General features: G+C 38.5%; 1 protein-coding gene across 4 annotated transcripts in view; it reads left to right on the forward strand.

Annotated features, from left to right (window-relative positions):
• The first annotated feature begins 3582 nt into the window (after positions 1 to 3582).
• Positions 3583 to 16732, forward strand: part of nsmfa (NMDA receptor synaptonuclear signaling and neuronal migration factor a) — a 53850-nt gene continuing 40700 nt past the window's right edge. For all 4 annotated transcript variants that reach the window (XM_028463267.1, XM_028463269.1, XM_028463268.1 and 1 more), the window contains exon 1: positions 3583 to 3883. In XM_028463267.1, coding sequence (XP_028319068.1) covers positions 3813 to 3883 — 71 coding nt within the window. In that variant the 5' untranslated portion in view covers positions 3583 to 3812. The remainder of the gene's footprint in view (positions 3884 to 16732) is intronic.

Consider the following 16732-nt stretch of genomic DNA (forward strand, 5'->3'; position numbering starts at 1 on the left):
TTATTGGGCAAAATTTAGCTTATTTGGATAAAAAACGGTCCAAAAAAAAATTAAAGAATGGACAAAAATTGGAGAAAAGTGTCATAAAGAACTTGCAAAAATGGACAAAAATAGGAAAAAGGGATATTTATTGGCAAAAAGTAGCTAAAGTCTGAAAAAAGTGTCGGATAAAAATGGGACTAAAAAGAAGTTGCAAAATGGTCAAAAAAAATAGGTAAAAAAGGGTTAAAAAGTTTCTCTCTTTTAAGGTATTCTGGGGGAGTAATAATTCAAATTAAGACACAAAAAGCCACATGTTGAGGATAACTGACTTAATAACGGCTTCTATGTGGTGTCCACTGATAATGTAGTGGGCTGATCTGAACAGAAAATGCCTGGGATGAATTTTTGTTCCAGTCCAACCCTGGTCAAGAGTGTCCATCATAAGGCTATAGAACTCATATAACCTCTAGATATTACACACATTCATTACTGCTGTCTAATTATAAACCAATCAACATGTAGGATGTTTTACACTGTGGGAGGAGCGCTGCATGTGATTAAAGCTCTGCACACACTGGGAATGCATGCATGCCTTACAAATAAAGATGCAGTGCCAGTATTCTGACTATTCCTGCTTTTGGATTTTATTTTGCAAATTGGATTTTTTTGATAAACCCTGCATTTTTTACATTAATGTTTAGGTTTTCTATACTGTCCATGTAATAGTGTTCTAATGTACATATTTTAATTAATGACAACATGAACAGACATTTAGACTACTTTTTTTTTATTAATATTTGACAAGATGTTTGCCTGTATTTTAAATATTTTTTTTAAAACACCTAATAATTTAAAGTAAATAAATGATCATGATGTTGTTTTGTGAGTTGGGTAATTTTCAGTGATTATCATTTTAAAAAGAAAGTTGATTTCTCATTGATTTGCGAGTCAAATATTATACGACAGTTGGTGGTACCGAATCATTGGCACATACCAGTTAATAAATGGGGCCCATTACCCTGTACGTGTCATGTGGGCGCCAGGGGGGCCCCATTTTTCAAATGACTACTCCTCCATTAGTTCTTGTTAGATCGGAATGCAGTTTGGTATGAATACTCTCGGAGTCCTTTTTTTTTCATTATGGGAACATAGTCGTGTGATATATTGTATCAAAGGTAATTCAAAGTAGATTACGATTATGCCTTGCACAATTCCATTAGGGGCTTGAGCCTTTTACGGCAATTTCCATTAAAATTTGTTCTAATTTATTTGTGAGTCAAATATTGGGACAGTTGGTGGTACCGAATCATTGACACGTACCAATATATGAATGGAACCCAATACTCCATATGTGCCACGGGGCACCAGGGGGCAAATGACTACTCTTTTGTTAATGCTTGTTGACTCGGGCTGTAATTTGACATGAATATTCTATGAGCTGATGTCAAGAGTCGCTTGGAGACCTTTTTTTTTTACTCGCTGGAACCGAGTTATTTGACTGAATTCTCTGGAATGTGGGATGTGCTATTCAGCGCTGAGACGTTCTGCAAGCCCGGCTGTAGTTCATCTGAACTTGTTAACCAAAAATATTGCTTCCATGTTTTAGTTTGTCAATTTTCCTCTCTCTCTCTCTCTCTCTCTCTCTCTCTCTCTCTCTCAAATTCACATTCAAAACAGCTTTATTGGCATGAGAAAACAGGTTTACATTGCCAAAGCAAGTGTGAGAACCATGTACGCACGAAAAGATTAAATGTTATAAAATTTGTGCAAAACAATAAGATTAAAATAAAATAATAAAATAGGCTTTCACTATACATGTATATGTAGAACACAATTTACAATTAAGTTATAAATGTTGTAAAAGTCAAGGTTATGTACAGAATGTTGCATATATTGATATACATACACATATGCGCCCGGTTATACAAGCACATACATATATATATATATATATACACTGTATATATAAATATATATATATATTTGTGAAATTCTGCATGCAGAGTCTCAATTTGGTGTTTATCCCATTTATTAAAGTCCTGGCTCACGGGTGGACCCCAGACTTCACAACCATAAAGAGAAATGGGTTCTATAACTGAGTTTAATATTTTAAGCCAAATTTGAACTGGGATGTGTAATTTAATGTTCTTTTTGATGGCGTAGAATGCTCTTCTGGTCTTGTCCCTCAGGTCTTTAGTAGCTTTGTTGAAGTTTCCTGTGGAGCTGATGTTCAGGCCCAGGCAGGTGTAGTTTTTGGTGTGTTCTAGGGGTGTTTTATTTAGGAGGAATTTGTGTTTAGAGAGCTGGGGGCTGTGTCCTTTTTGTAATGTCATTATTTTAGTTTTGGATTGGTTCACTTGTAAGGCCCAGGTTTGGGAGGATTGGAGGTGTTGCTGTAAACCTTCTTTGGTTGGTGACAGCAACACCAGGTCATCGGCAAACAGCAAGCATTTGATTTCTGTGTCTGCCAGCGTGATGCCTGGTGCTGCAGACTGTTCTAATGATTGTGCTAACTCATGTAAATGTTGAAGAGGGTTGGGCTCAGACTGCATCACTGTCTGACCCCCAGGCTCTGAGGGAAGAACTCTGTATGTTTATTGTTGATCTCAATGGTGCACTTATTGTGGGTGTACATTGATTTTATTTCGTCACATGTTTTTCCTCCTATTCCACTTTCTAGTAGTTTGTAAAGCAAGCCCTGGTGCCAAACTGAATACATTTTTTTGAAGTCAACAAAGCAGGAGAATAATTTGCCTTTGTTTTTGCGAGTTTGTTTTTCTATCAGGATCCTGAGGGTAAAAATGTGGTCTGTTGTGCGGTAATTTGGTAAAAAGCCAATTTGAGTTTTGCTCAGGATATTTTTTTTCGGGGATAAAGTGAAGAAGCCGGTGGTTAAAGATCATGCAGAGGATTTTACCCAGGTTTCTGTTGACACAGATCCCACGGTGATTGTTTGGGTCGAGTTTGTCCCTGCTTTTATGTAACGGCGTTATCAGCCCTTGGTTCCAAACATCAGGAAAGATGCCAGTGCTGAGGACGATGTTAAAGAGTTTTAATATGGCTAACTGGAATCATTGGGGTCCGTATATTTGATCATTTCGTTGAGGATGCCATCATTGCCACAGGCCTTCTTGGTTTCTAGAGATTTTATTTTCTCTCTCTCTACAGATGTGAAGTCCTCTACAGGGAGAAATATGTTCATGTTCAAGCTTTCCAGAAGTTTTACTGAACTAACTAGTCTTTGTAATCCTTTGCTGTCATTTTGGCTTGAATCAACAAAAAATAAAGAGTGGCACACATCAGCCTCTGATCAGAATCATAAATAAAGAGATTCTGCAATGATCCGTCTGCTTTTGTCTCAGAGTCAACATGAATGAATGAATGAATGAATGAATGAATGAATGAATGAATGAATGCATTAATTAATTCATTCATCAATCTCTCTTCAAGTAAAATTACATAACATATTAAGATTTGTCAACTAAAGGTGGATCACATGAGTCAAAGGGGTGACTGGCTGTCCCATCTTAGTCCCTCCCTTAATGATGATGATAATGGTGATGATGATGCTGATGGTGATGATGATGGTGATATCAGCCGCCCCGTTGCATCTTTAGATCAATGAGAGAGCGAGAGAGAGAGAGAGAGAGAGAGAGAGAGAGAGTCAGTGGGTTCGTGTCACACTCACAGACAGAAGCAGAGCTGAGAGGCGGACGTTCTTTTCCCGGATTTTCCTTAAACTTCCAACGTTTTTTTCTCTAATTTCCCCCGTGCCCTGTGACTGTGTTTGGGATGATCTGTTTCCTGGTCGGCGTGGTTTCCATGTCAGCATGGGAACTGCCGCGTCCAAGGGGAAGAATCTGAGAAACGATGCCATATCATCTGTGGCGGCAAAAGTTAGGTGAGTGAAGCTTGGAGCTGCTCAGTCCGCGGTTACACAGTACAGTGAGGGTCCATAGGTGGATGTAGGGTCCATGTAAAGTTATCATGTGTGACAGATGCCCTTTTGATAGCTTATTGCCACTGCGCTATTCTGGAGACCGTCTCACCACGTAAATGCGCAGAGAGGCTCTGCGCCTATAGCGCACGCTGTCTAGTCCGATCTGTAGAATTTGTCCTATTTTTATGTGTCCTAAATATTTCTCTTTAATGGATGAGGAGACGTGCTCTCATGCCTAAAGTCTGGTCTTCATGATTGGTTGGAAGAGCCAAAGCCTCTGGCGCTGATCTTATGAATGAAGCCTTATTGTATAACCAAAGTCATGCAGACAAATGTACATTACAAACATTCTCATTAATGGCTTCACCTGAAATACGATTTTAATGTTTTGTTTTTCCTTCAGTTCTTTACCAATAATGTGGCTGCTGTTTTCTCATCCTGGTTGCCAATAGAACCACTAACAAACTGATCAATCCCTCCTATTGATCGAGTGTTTTCCACGTTATCACCCATCCTGCCTGGGGGTCAGGTGTGAGGTTGTGTATTCAACCTTAGAAAACCTAATGACTGCAGCAGCCAAAAAGCTTTCAAAGCTCCATCTTAATAAGAGATTCACATTTTATGAATATATGAAGATGCAGACATTGAGCATCCATCCAGCTGTTGTAGCACCAAGCCAAGCAGGGAGAGGAAAAGCTGCATCCATCCTGTGGTGGCAGAGCTGCAGTTTACCCTAAAAGCACGTGTCCACATGGCACATGCAGACAGTGACTGCAAAGCTTCAGCGAGACCTGAATGCAGATTCAGCATCAGTGTGCTTCCTCATGTGCTCTGAGCCAAGGCTCTAATGTGTGATTGTGGATCAGTCAATGAATGACCTTGACATGAGCAGACTCAACATCCCCAGATGTGAGCTGATGTACTATTACGTCATTATCTCAGTGTGTGTGTGTGCAGCCTTCCTGTAGCACACAAGCCTTCAGTGCAGTGTTTTTGTGTGTGCACCCTTGAAAAGGAGACGAGGATGTGAGACTCATGCACAATGATAAAGGGAGTCCTGAATAGGCAGCCTACTGTAAGAAAGTGGATGAGGGGCAGTGACAGAGACCATAGGCTTGTATTTTGTCGGTTATGTCAAAAGAGCGATAGCCAGTGTTTATTTTGGATGTTGGACGTTATTCGTTTTCAACTTACTTCAAGTTAGATAATTGAGAGATGATGGCAAAGACAAAGCTCAGTAGATGAGATCAGCAGCTGGATCACATTCAGTATTAATCAGCCCCTCACCTGCACATGACCCCCGTAAATGTGGACTCAAGTATACTCTACTCAGAAGTGACACACATGCTGAGATATGCATAGAGCCAGCTGTCTCCTCTTCATTTTAACTTCATATGGATGTCTATCTATTCTATGATTGGGATTATTTTTTTCCCCACATTATTTTTGACAATCTAAAACAATTCATTCAGTGGTTTCTCTTCAAAACATTTTCATTTCCTCAAGGATCTTCAAACTTTGTACGGAGCGTGTTCTAATACAGTGTATTTAGACATGCACAATGGTGCCTTTATGCAGAATTTAATTTGTCGGCTTTGTAGTTATATGGAAATTTCTCCCCTGATACACAGCCAGTAGATAAACATTTTATTCATCAGATTACAAGGAGGATGTAAAATGTCTCTTTGTAGCTAATTGATTGTAAAACATGGAGTAAACCTGTATTGATCTCTATTGTGAGGTGAATTTGACTAATTACTGTTTACTAATGTGCTCTTGACTATAATATGTATTTTTATATTCCTTTCATAGGGTTTAAGGTCAAGTGAAAACACCCACACACTCTATAACAGTCTCATGTATTGAGTGTTGTATTACACTCAATTGCATGCTTCAACCTGTCCTCTAACTACAGTAAGTGGTTAGTACTAATGCATATGCTGTCAAAATCTAAGCAACTTTTTTAGAAATTGTCTTTTCCCAGTTACAGTTGGTGCAGACAAACTCCTGTTATGACAAACATAATACAGGGCTACAAAAGAAAAACATGTTAGGAATTGCTGCTTTGGATTAGCATCAAATCTAACAATAATGATCAGAGAGCTTTCTTGGAAAAAAAAAAACAATGAAATCTATGAGAGTTTAAGTCAGGGTTCACTTTACATTAACCCTGTCATAAACAAGTAAAAATAATACAAATATTACTTTTGTATGATGTTCAAAATAGGAGGGCCAAAGCATTACATCCATAATGGACAGATGAATCATATGCAGGAACTTAAAAATCTAAGCCCAGCCAAAGTTTTCTTAAGGAAAATATGGTATAAACATTCTCTCAACGGCTGCCAGTTTTTTCTGGCACAAAATGAAAAGTGGAACATATTGCTAAAATAAGACTTATTTAGACAAGGTTGGGCCTTGTTCTAGCAAGGGTCAGATAAAAATTTGAAACTATGCATCCATCTTCTGCAGCTTATCCATAGTCGGGTCACAACACCCAGACTTCCCTCTCTCACCACTTTGTCCAGCTCTTCTCGGCCCATCCCGAGATCTGTTGTCTATCCAGCGTCTCCTGGGTCCAAAATTCGGCCACCCAAAAAACTTTTCTCACCGCAACAGGATGTGATGACGCGACTAAACACAGCAGTCATTGTGCGTATCTGGATACGAGCCAAAGTGTCCGTGGAGTGGCCGTGTTTCAATACATCTGAGCAGTAAAGCTCTTCTAAGCAGAGGGTGAGATTTATGTATGTGTCACGTAAATACTAAACCTACGTGTAGCCCTCTGCTCTGTGGCAGAGGTGGGACCAAGTCATTGTTTGGCAAGTCATAGGTAAGTCTCAAGTCCTTACCCTTAAGTCTTAAGTCAAGTCCCAAGTCCTACCATTTGAGTTTCGAGTTATTTCAAGTTTAACCTTTTAACAACAGAGTAATTTACACAGACCATGTATGCTTTGACCATCTATATTTATTTATCATTTTTAATATTCTTTTCACATGTTGAAATTCTTCACATTAGAAAAACAAAATTCAAATGTGCTTTGCCTAAACAGTGCTGAAGTGGATTTCAACTGTATATTGCAATAGAACTGGCCTAACCCATCTCTTATTTTGTGAGTATAGTGAACATATTGCACTAGAACACAAGAGATTATGTTAAGACTATATTTTTTTTTATCCCGAATATTAATAATATAAAACACCTGCCCCGATTGCCCCAACATAAATCCTGGCAAATTGCACATTAAATTTAATGGACTATCACAAATAATGGTAGTATATTTGTTATTATTTCATAATGAATAAGTTCATAATCATAACGTAAAAATACGGTGGTCAAAATTCTTCTACATGTAGGCTAGTGTGTGGTTTTGTTTCGTGAATGATTTTTTTTGGAAAGAAAGTTAAGTGCTTTAAATTGAACGTGTGTAGCATTCCACATGTTATGTTTCCATATCTCATTAGTTTCATGTAATTTTAGGGAAAAAAATACTATATTGGGATTAAGGGTGTGTATTGCCTGGCATCTGGTGATACGATCCGTATCCCGATACATAGGTCACAATACAGTACGATACGATATATCCCGGTCACTCCTGCTGTGAGCTTGGAACGGTCGTCACTGTGATTGTTGGCTTGAAAGAATTTTGCCATGTTTGATTGGTTTACAGTCAACATGTCTTTGAGTTGAGTTACAGGAATTCAAACGTCTATTGATGTATTGTGGTGATGTTTGTTGGCTATCCCATGCATGTTCACGAGCTACTGATTATGAAATCGGTCATACTCTTTAGCAGTTCTCAGAAGGAACCCTCTAAGAGCGAGGGGGTGGTGGGTGGGCTACTTTACACAGCAGAATTCAAGGCAAATGCTTTGATGTGTTAAAGCTGAGGGTTTGGCTGAAGGGCAGCGGACAATAACCCTCTCAGATCTGTGAGTGGGGAAAAACATCATGGAAGGTAAAACAATTGGATTTGAAAAACAAAGCACCCACTGTGTCATCTTCTTACTATGACGTATATGATAGTCATTTAATTTCATAGACTTCTTAGGACATTTAATAACCAGTTGAATTATTGCTTCCTCCTTTCAGGTTATGTTTTTCTCCAAACATAATTATACGCTCAGGCTATATTATGTGTATATTGCCAATCTACTTCATTTGTATCCAACTTCATCTGCCAGGAGTGTGTCTTGGCACAAAGCCAGCTTGAAACTGCGAGTTTGATCATCTGCCTTTAAACATGCACAACCCATCATCAAAAAAGACTCCAGGGATTTACATTTTAATTTCACTGAAATATGTTGTTTTAATTCCTGCTTTTTTTTTTTCTTTTAATATCTGCGTCTCCTGTAGCTAATATGAAATTGCGTTACACTGAGAACACATTTCCAGGTTGTGTTGTATGATTTAATGTCTGAGTGCGGTGTAATGCATCACCACTCTTGAACAAATGAAATGCCTTCACAAGTTTGACAAATGGTTGTCTTGTGGTTGGGAATCCTGAAATCTGCTGGTGGGAAAAAAAACTCTGTCCTCTTTACAAGTGGAAGGGGAGATTTTCACAAAGGATTGACAAGTGTTGCATGGAAATCAGATGCATCCCTCAGTGTTGTGTGCTCACCAGTGCATTGAAATTTGAATCAATTCCCATTTCAGATACTTTGGTCACTGCTGTCCCCACAATGCACCACAGTAACAAGACTGCAATTAACATTCCCATGTCCCTTGGTCCTCAACAAGAACAACAAGGCTCTCAAGAGGTTCTCAACTCCTAACACTACAATTCTCTGTGTGTGCGCGCGCATGTATGCACATTTGCAAGAAACCCAATTCAATTACCGTAGTCCACCTGAGAGGAGGATTCAATTAGGAAGCATTATGAGTGAGGAAATTCATTTCTTGGTGGTCTGTTGTTTACAGTGGAGAGACACCCAGGGGAGACTTCAGTCCTTCGGATATTCAGATCAGCTGGAAGTCAGCCAGATCATCCATTTACAGGGCCACTGTGTTAAAAAATCAATAGTGACAATAATAGTGGGTCATTGTATTCAAGTGAACACTATAGTATATACAGCTCAATGTGTTGTGACAATCACACAGCAGAGTACTGATTAATGATGACTGAACAGACAACCGTGTGTGTGAATTTACATTACGATGAAGTCACAGACACCCGACCCGCACCTCAGTTTGAGATGTTTTAAAGGTGCAGTAAGCAAGCAAGCATGTGGATGCAGACATCCCAAATATCCTGCTAGTTGTGAGAGTCTCCCACATATTACTGTCATAACGTCATTCACAATATTCCAACAATGAGGGATGGACGTGCAGTGTTGTCAATTTCATAACTTTGTTGCTATTTAGAGAGTTTTCAGAGTCTTCCAGTAAATTTTAATCACACAAAGCGACTAGTGGCGGATATATGTAGCAACTTTTTCCAGTGTTATTGGAGAATTTTGTAGATACAAATGTGAATTGTTTCCCTTTTCAATGAGCATAGGGTGCCATCGTGAGCTCCTCCCCCATTCTTATAGCATTTACAGGCAGCTCAGTCTTTGGTGTTTTTTGGTGCTGATAGATATTATGGATAACTGATATTAATTATTATATACAATATTCACTCTGTATGACAATAAAATAAGTCATTTTTAGGTTTTGTTTAATCAGACAAGGTATTTCAGTATGTTTTTTAAATCTCCTGACATGTTTAAACTGTCAACTGCCAGTCTTCCTCAGAGGTGATATACCTTGACGTGTCCCTACGAGTTCTCTCTTAAGGAAAGCATCTGATGACATTCATGTGTCCCTACGAGTTCCACAGTCGAAACATGTCAGGAGATAAAATTTTACTGAAAAACCTTGTCTGAATAAACAAAACCTTAAAATACAAAATGAACTTATTGGAATTAATAAAATAGACAATTTTAAGCCAATTTACTGCAGTAAATATTTTCTAATTCATTTGAAAATGTGTTTAACACCCAGTCGTGCTTGAAAAAAATACAGTCAAAACTGTGAAACTGTTGTATTTTAGAAAAATGCTGTGACTATTGTTTTTTGCTCATAGTTAAAGTTTGTGTAAAGCAGAAATAAATGTGTGTTATGAGTTTGTCACATCACAGAAATGTGCCATTGACCACTGAACCAAATTTGAAAGATGAAAAAAGTTGCTAAGTATACAAAATTAGGTCTCAAAATGTCTGCTCTGAGATGCTGGGGGTGTGTCAGTTAGAGGCGCTGGAACCACGCCCACGCACGGGAAGGGCGCTGCCTCCATGTACTGAGTCTATGGGAGAGAGCAGTGTGAAAGCGGCTCCAGCGTCGATAGTGCTTCTCCCATTGGTTTTCCAAAAGTGCTGGGATCAGGCCAGACGAGGTGTCAGCAGATAGGTCTGCTGCATCTCTCCCAGGTAGAGTAAGAACTGCACCCGCTAGAGGCAAAACACACAATTGCGGTGCAAAAAAAAGTGCTAATTTCATGGAAAATGTGACACATTTTATTCCCCCGAGTCCAAATATGTGTTTTTTTTTTTTCGGTTAGGGGCCGAATTGTGCCCGCTAGAGGCCGCGGAAGTTTAGTGTGCTTCAGCAGCAGGGTCGGGTTTATGCTAATGATGGCACCGTTACGTAACGAGGCTATGATTTCTGACCCGCCCATTAAATCCTGAACACAGAAATTTGAAAGAGTTTATGAAGCCAAGCTCCACAATTAAATTATAAATGGCTTTTTACATGTTTTAAGGAAAACATTTCCGACGTATTTCAGGGGTTCCCAAACTTATTGTGCCCGAGGCACACCAAAGGCCAAGTAAAAATCTGAAGGCGCACCTATTGTGCAAAATAGCCTTTGTAACACGTGTTGTCACTCATATCATGTCACATGCGATTTGTACAAGAAAGCGCTACATATTCCCTCTCCCTGTTTCTCTGTTGTCCTACAGCCTTTGCCACAGTCTTATAATTCCTGCCTGTGCAACTGTGGGATCAGCGAAATAATGTTTTTTTTTTTTTTTTAAATACATGTATTTAGGTATATGATTTGCCTCTGTATTATGAAATTAGTGCATACAAAGTAGTAAATTAAAATATATTTTTTTGTGTAGTTTTTTATTGCAATAACAGCATCATGGCTTCCCACACTTGAAAAAGAAGGACTTGGCCAAACTCAGGATTTCACACATTTAATTTAAAGTATATTTTAAACTTGATTTTTTAATTAAATCAATGCAGGTAAGTAATCTGTAAAATTAGACATTAACCAAACAGAAAACTAGGTCAACTTTTATAACCTGAAACAATTTTCCATATGTTGATAACAATTATAGATATTACAATTTAAATTTTAATTGAATAATTTCTCAACAGAAATACTTTTATATTAAATATTTTCACTCTGAATTTTATTAAAGAGAAATTTGCTATGTTTTAAATGGTAACTTATTTTAGCCCTTAAATACTGCACATAAACCAGGTTTTGAGCAAATTCTAAACTATTTTCCTCTTCTCATATGAACAACTTAATTAACTCAGAAAATGAATTGAGCAAAGGAATTATACAATGATGAGATCACATTTTAACAGTCCAGTCATTGTGAGCTCACCAGTAGCCCTTTGGTTTCAGTCCTTTTCTCCTGCGTATTGTGCAGTGCACGTTTCAGGTGTTCTCGGCTCCGTTGCGCACAGCCAAAGGCCGTTTACAGGGTGACTTTCTCATCAGTGAGATTGCGTTCACCAGTTGAGGTGCGTCGCGGAGAATCATTTCCCCCTGGGATATATATTCTGATTGTTGCTCTGTTCTGTTGTTCTTCTGATGGAGATATTTTTTATTTTACTGGCCTTTCTTTGTAAAGTATTGGGCAGGTTGGGATATTGTTAATTAATATCCCGGCAGATAACACATGCTCATTGAACACTAACCATGCTCAAGAGCATTCAAAACATTCCTTTCATTTTTGGTAAATTGTACTATTTCTACATGAATGCATTAAGTTGTTGCAATGTGATCAGTTTCACCACCCTTTTGACCACCTTTTCAAGGACACATGTTTGATTCCCTTGCTTCATAATAAAGTTGTGCATTACTTGCAGCTATATGTTCTTCCTACCTCCTGCAGCGTCCTGTTTATACAGTAACTATGTCTTTGGGGGATGGGCTCACTGATGCATCCTAACAGGTTAAATGCCACTACTCTCAAAGTTCCCCTGAGGTGGAAATTGACTATAGCTTCAGTTTTAATACTGGATGAAGTTGTCCTGACTCTGCATTGTGTCTGCCTCTGTTGCTACTTCACTATATGTTTGATATTTAATATGCCCCAATTTTTTCAAATTTATTTTCAACCTCTCTGCCAATTCCCTTGAGCTGTAATTATTTCGCTCCTCCTCAAACACCTGACCCATGTCCTAGAGCATGGAGGGCAATTCTGTCTTCTTTCAACTCCTTTTTTCCACCTGTTCACAGAGTCTGTGCTGCTCCAATGCCCAGCCAGCTGTGTTCCTCCCTGGATCCACACAAAAACATCTATAAAGCCGAGATTTTGAATTAGATTGAATGGTGATTGTCTTCATCCATTTCCAACTCGGTTCCCCCTCATGTATAATGGATCAATCACGTAACCTGCACCGCTGTTTGTGGATTCTCATCAGGGGAGAATGAAAATATCTCCGAGCTGCTGGGGGACAAGTCGACGACGTGTTTCTCATGACATCATCACGTCGGGACGTATGCGCGCAAATTCTCGTTTGCGTTGGTAATAACTCTAAAGTGCTTTCAAGCAAAGATGTTGCTGAATTCACGAAGTGCGAGAAGGCTGGGGTTTATTTTTAGAAGTGGAGTGAAGGCAGCTGGATTGCAGTGCTTCACGTGCACAGCCTCGAGTCCCAGGGAGTCTGATTTACTTTTGCTGCAGTTCTCACACATGGAGAACAAACAATGGAGGAATGAAGATTGACTCAGCAGGAATAGAATAACAATCACATCTTAGGAATGGAACAAAATATTACAATTAAACTATTACAGTCTAATTTTAGAGGCAATTTAATTTTCATTTTCACCTAAGGAGGTCTCATATTGCAGTTTAACTGCTGTTTGCAGTTCTTTGTGAGAGGAAAAGAGTTTAATGTAGTAAATGTGTCAAGAATGGAAAAAACGAAGAATGGGGGATGAGGCAAAGAAGGAAGAAAACTAGCTACAGCTAATCATTGTAAGTCATTTCATCTGTACTTTGGAGATCCCAGATAATAAATAGATGCCCTGACTGCAGTTAAAATACTTACATCCATCCATTTTCTGACCCACTCGCTGTTTCTTTCTGGGTTACGGGGGTCCGCTGCTGCCTATCTCCAGCTCTCATTGGGCGTTAGGCTGGGGTACACCCTGGACAGGGCGCCAGTCCATCGCAGCAGTTAAAATGCAGTATTTTTAACTAAACAGAATAAGAGGTCGACAGATATGGGATTTTCAAAGACCGATGCAGACACCGATTTAAAAATAAAAATTCAGCCGATGGCCGATATCTAAAGCCGATTTTGGAAGCCGATATTTGAGGCCGATGTACTATTTTTTTTTAATGCACATTAATTATGAAAGACAATTGAAATACGCATATGATATAAATGTATATATTAGAAATTAAGTCCAATAGAACGCTTAACATTTATTAAACTTTGAATATACCCATACACAACCAAGTAACAAAAAGTACAGGATGGGTAGGTAGTAGTAAAGCATGACAACAATATACAATGTGCAAGTAGTGGGTTTAAATAAATACCTGTTTTATGTATAACCACTCACTCCTTCCCTCTGTTCACAGCCACCACCATTATACCTAAGCTTCACACTTGTCACCATATGCACAACTACAACATCACATCTCATTCTCACTTTAAAATAATCAACTCCTCCCCACCTTTTCCATTTCCTACCTTGAGTCTCTCCTCCCTGTTCCCTTCCCCCTCACTTAGGTGTAACACTGCCCTCTCTTTTTATATCCTCCCTATAATAAAGTGTTTCTTACCCTTCCTTAGGCAGGGCTGGTGATGGTGTAAAAAAAAATGTATATATATAAATATATATATATATATTTTTTTTAGCCGATGGTCGATCTTGAAAAAAGTCCAAATATTGGCCTGATATATTGGTCGACCACCAAACAGAATCAAGAAAATCTGTAACTTCATGCAGTATTTGCTTGATTCATCTCTAGATCTTCTCCTGGGTTTTATGAGGCTACTGATGCCGTTGGTCTGCATGGCAGTGGAACTAAATGAGTGATCAGCACGAAAATGCCTTCATTTTTTGCCTCCAATCTCAGTTTGGGTTCTAGATTTGTCTGGTGAAAAAAAAAAATCATAAGAACACTATTAAATGCATCTCTGTGAAAAACATTATTCTTTGCTGCACTGGAAGCAGTTTTTTGGATTCCCACTTTGATAGAGTCCTAACAAAGAGTCACTCATTACTGAAAACGCTCTCAGAATGTTGTACCGAACATATACATTTGCTTTGTTCATGAAAGATGTCCCTATGGAGTGGGTGTTGGAACTGAAAGCTGGGATTTTACTTTACTTTATTCTGAGATATGAGGAAAGGTGCATAAAAGTGTTTTCCACTGCGCTCCTGTTCAATTTGTGTGAAAGTCTGATGTAGCGCACATCAGGATAAATCTTTAAATCAGATCAGAGGGTGTGTGTTTGTGTGTGTGTGTGTGTGTCAGTGAGTGAAGAGTTTTCAGTTGATGATATAGTCTCTCAGTCAATATAAACACATTTCATTATTTCATTATTTATCATGTACAATAATACCTTCTGGAAAATTTTAAATTACAGCATCAATTTCCAAAAAGAAGATTTTGTTTTCCTTAAAAAAAAAACTAAAACAAAGAAAACATTTAATTGCTGTTATTAGTTCATAGTGGGTTTTTTGTGCTGCAGCCCACTGCTGCACACCCATGTGCATTGGACTTTTATTAACTTTCATTTAAACATTTTCAACCAACTTAATCACCATCACCTTTAGTTAAAGTTACCGTTGCTGTAGGAACCGAGTTTCCTGCATCCTCTATGTAACGACTGGCTTAGTTATCTTACTTTTGCTATTTCTAGGTGAACTTTAAGTCCTACAGTACATCTCAGGAAGTAATGAGCTACTGACTCATGCACAGGTTTGCTGTTGGTAGCGTCAGGGCAGCTCAGCGGTGCAGTGGTGAGCAGTCCTGTTGGTGTGCGTTCACTGTGTACCCTGCCTTGCACCCTGAGTCAGTTAGGAAGTGCACCCACAACTCCATATCAGGTCATTAGGAACACAGGATGGATAAATTAATGGATGAAATGGTAACAGTAAAAGTTTATAGCAATGACCAAGTTTTCCTTGGAACATCTTCAACTTTAATCTCAGAAGAGAAAGTGAGGCTACCTTTGGTTTAGGGATCAAATATAACATTGAACATTGTGAAACATTGTGTTTCTGGTACCTCAGCTATTAAATAACACAAACCCCATACTTTACCATATGTTGTCTCCTAACACGCATTGGTTATCTATGAATATTCCAGGTTCCTCTCTCAGTAGGGATGCACAAAAATTATGGTTCTTAGCCAGAACCGAAAAATGAAAATCAGGAAACTATGGCTGAAAAACACGTCCAAAAAAAATCATTATGCCAATTATTAGTACTATTTATTTAACTTCATTAAAATTAAAATGGACATGAATTAATATGAATGATTAAAAGAATAAAGCAATAAAATAAATATATAAAATAAATATTCAGTTTATTGTGTCATTGCACTCTGAAATGAAAGCATAGAACAAATAAGCAATTTTAGTTGAAAAAGAAATGATGGAATTCATGACCAATACTGTTCATCTGATGCTCATGAGGGTCTGGTAACACAGTGTGTTCCAACACTGCTTTTATGCAGACAGAGGGGGTTGGAAGTAACCAAGAAAAGTTGGAACACCTGTAGGAATTATTAGCACCAGTTTTCAAGGCTGATTCGACCTTCATTGCTGCAGAACAGCTTTAAATTGTTAACCAACTTCGTGTTCCTTGAAAAAGGTCTATTTGTATAATTCTGTTCAGTTTTGGGTAACCAAACCTTTTTTTTAACCTCTGACTGTTCAGTACTTACCTTTGTACCATTTTAAGCTATTCATTGGACTTGCACGCATTGAATTGTATTAAATAACTGGAAAAATTAGGGTGTTCTAAAACTTTTGTGTATAATAAAACATAAATAACACTTTACTTAAAGTTTTATACATAAAGGCTGACATTACGCTGTCATAATTATGACATGACACCTGTCATGAGCACAAGGTGTCATGAAGGCCCCTCATTAAAGGTCCCCTAACCCATCCCAACCCCACTAGATCCCTCCACCTAACCCAAAAAATGCCAAAATAGCTCCAAAGGTGTCATCATTTAGCTAATGACACCTTATTGACAGACTTCATGACACCTTATTCATGCTAATGACAGATAATAACAGTGTTTTGTCAGCCCTATGTATAAAACTTCAAGTAAAGTGTTACCTAATAATGTACAGGTCTGTAATATGGGCTGCATTGAAGTTCTTGATGAAGAGGATATTTTTTTGGAAGCATGCGTCAGGCTACACATAGGGGTCTGTGTCGACGCAGAGGGCTACGCATGGCAACGGCGTCAATGTGACGCATATACATAAATGGCAGTTGGGAATAAAGTTTTCATTGTTTTCACTTTGTGCTCCGTCTCAACCTCTGCCTAGAAGAGGCTTTGGTGCTCAGATGTATCGAAATACGTTCACGCCGCAGAAAAGTTG

This window comes from Gouania willdenowi, chromosome 12 (assembly GCF_900634775.1).
Source record: "Gouania willdenowi chromosome 12, fGouWil2.1, whole genome shotgun sequence".
Lineage (NCBI taxonomy): Eukaryota > Metazoa > Chordata > Actinopteri > Blenniiformes > Gobiesocidae > Gouania > Gouania willdenowi.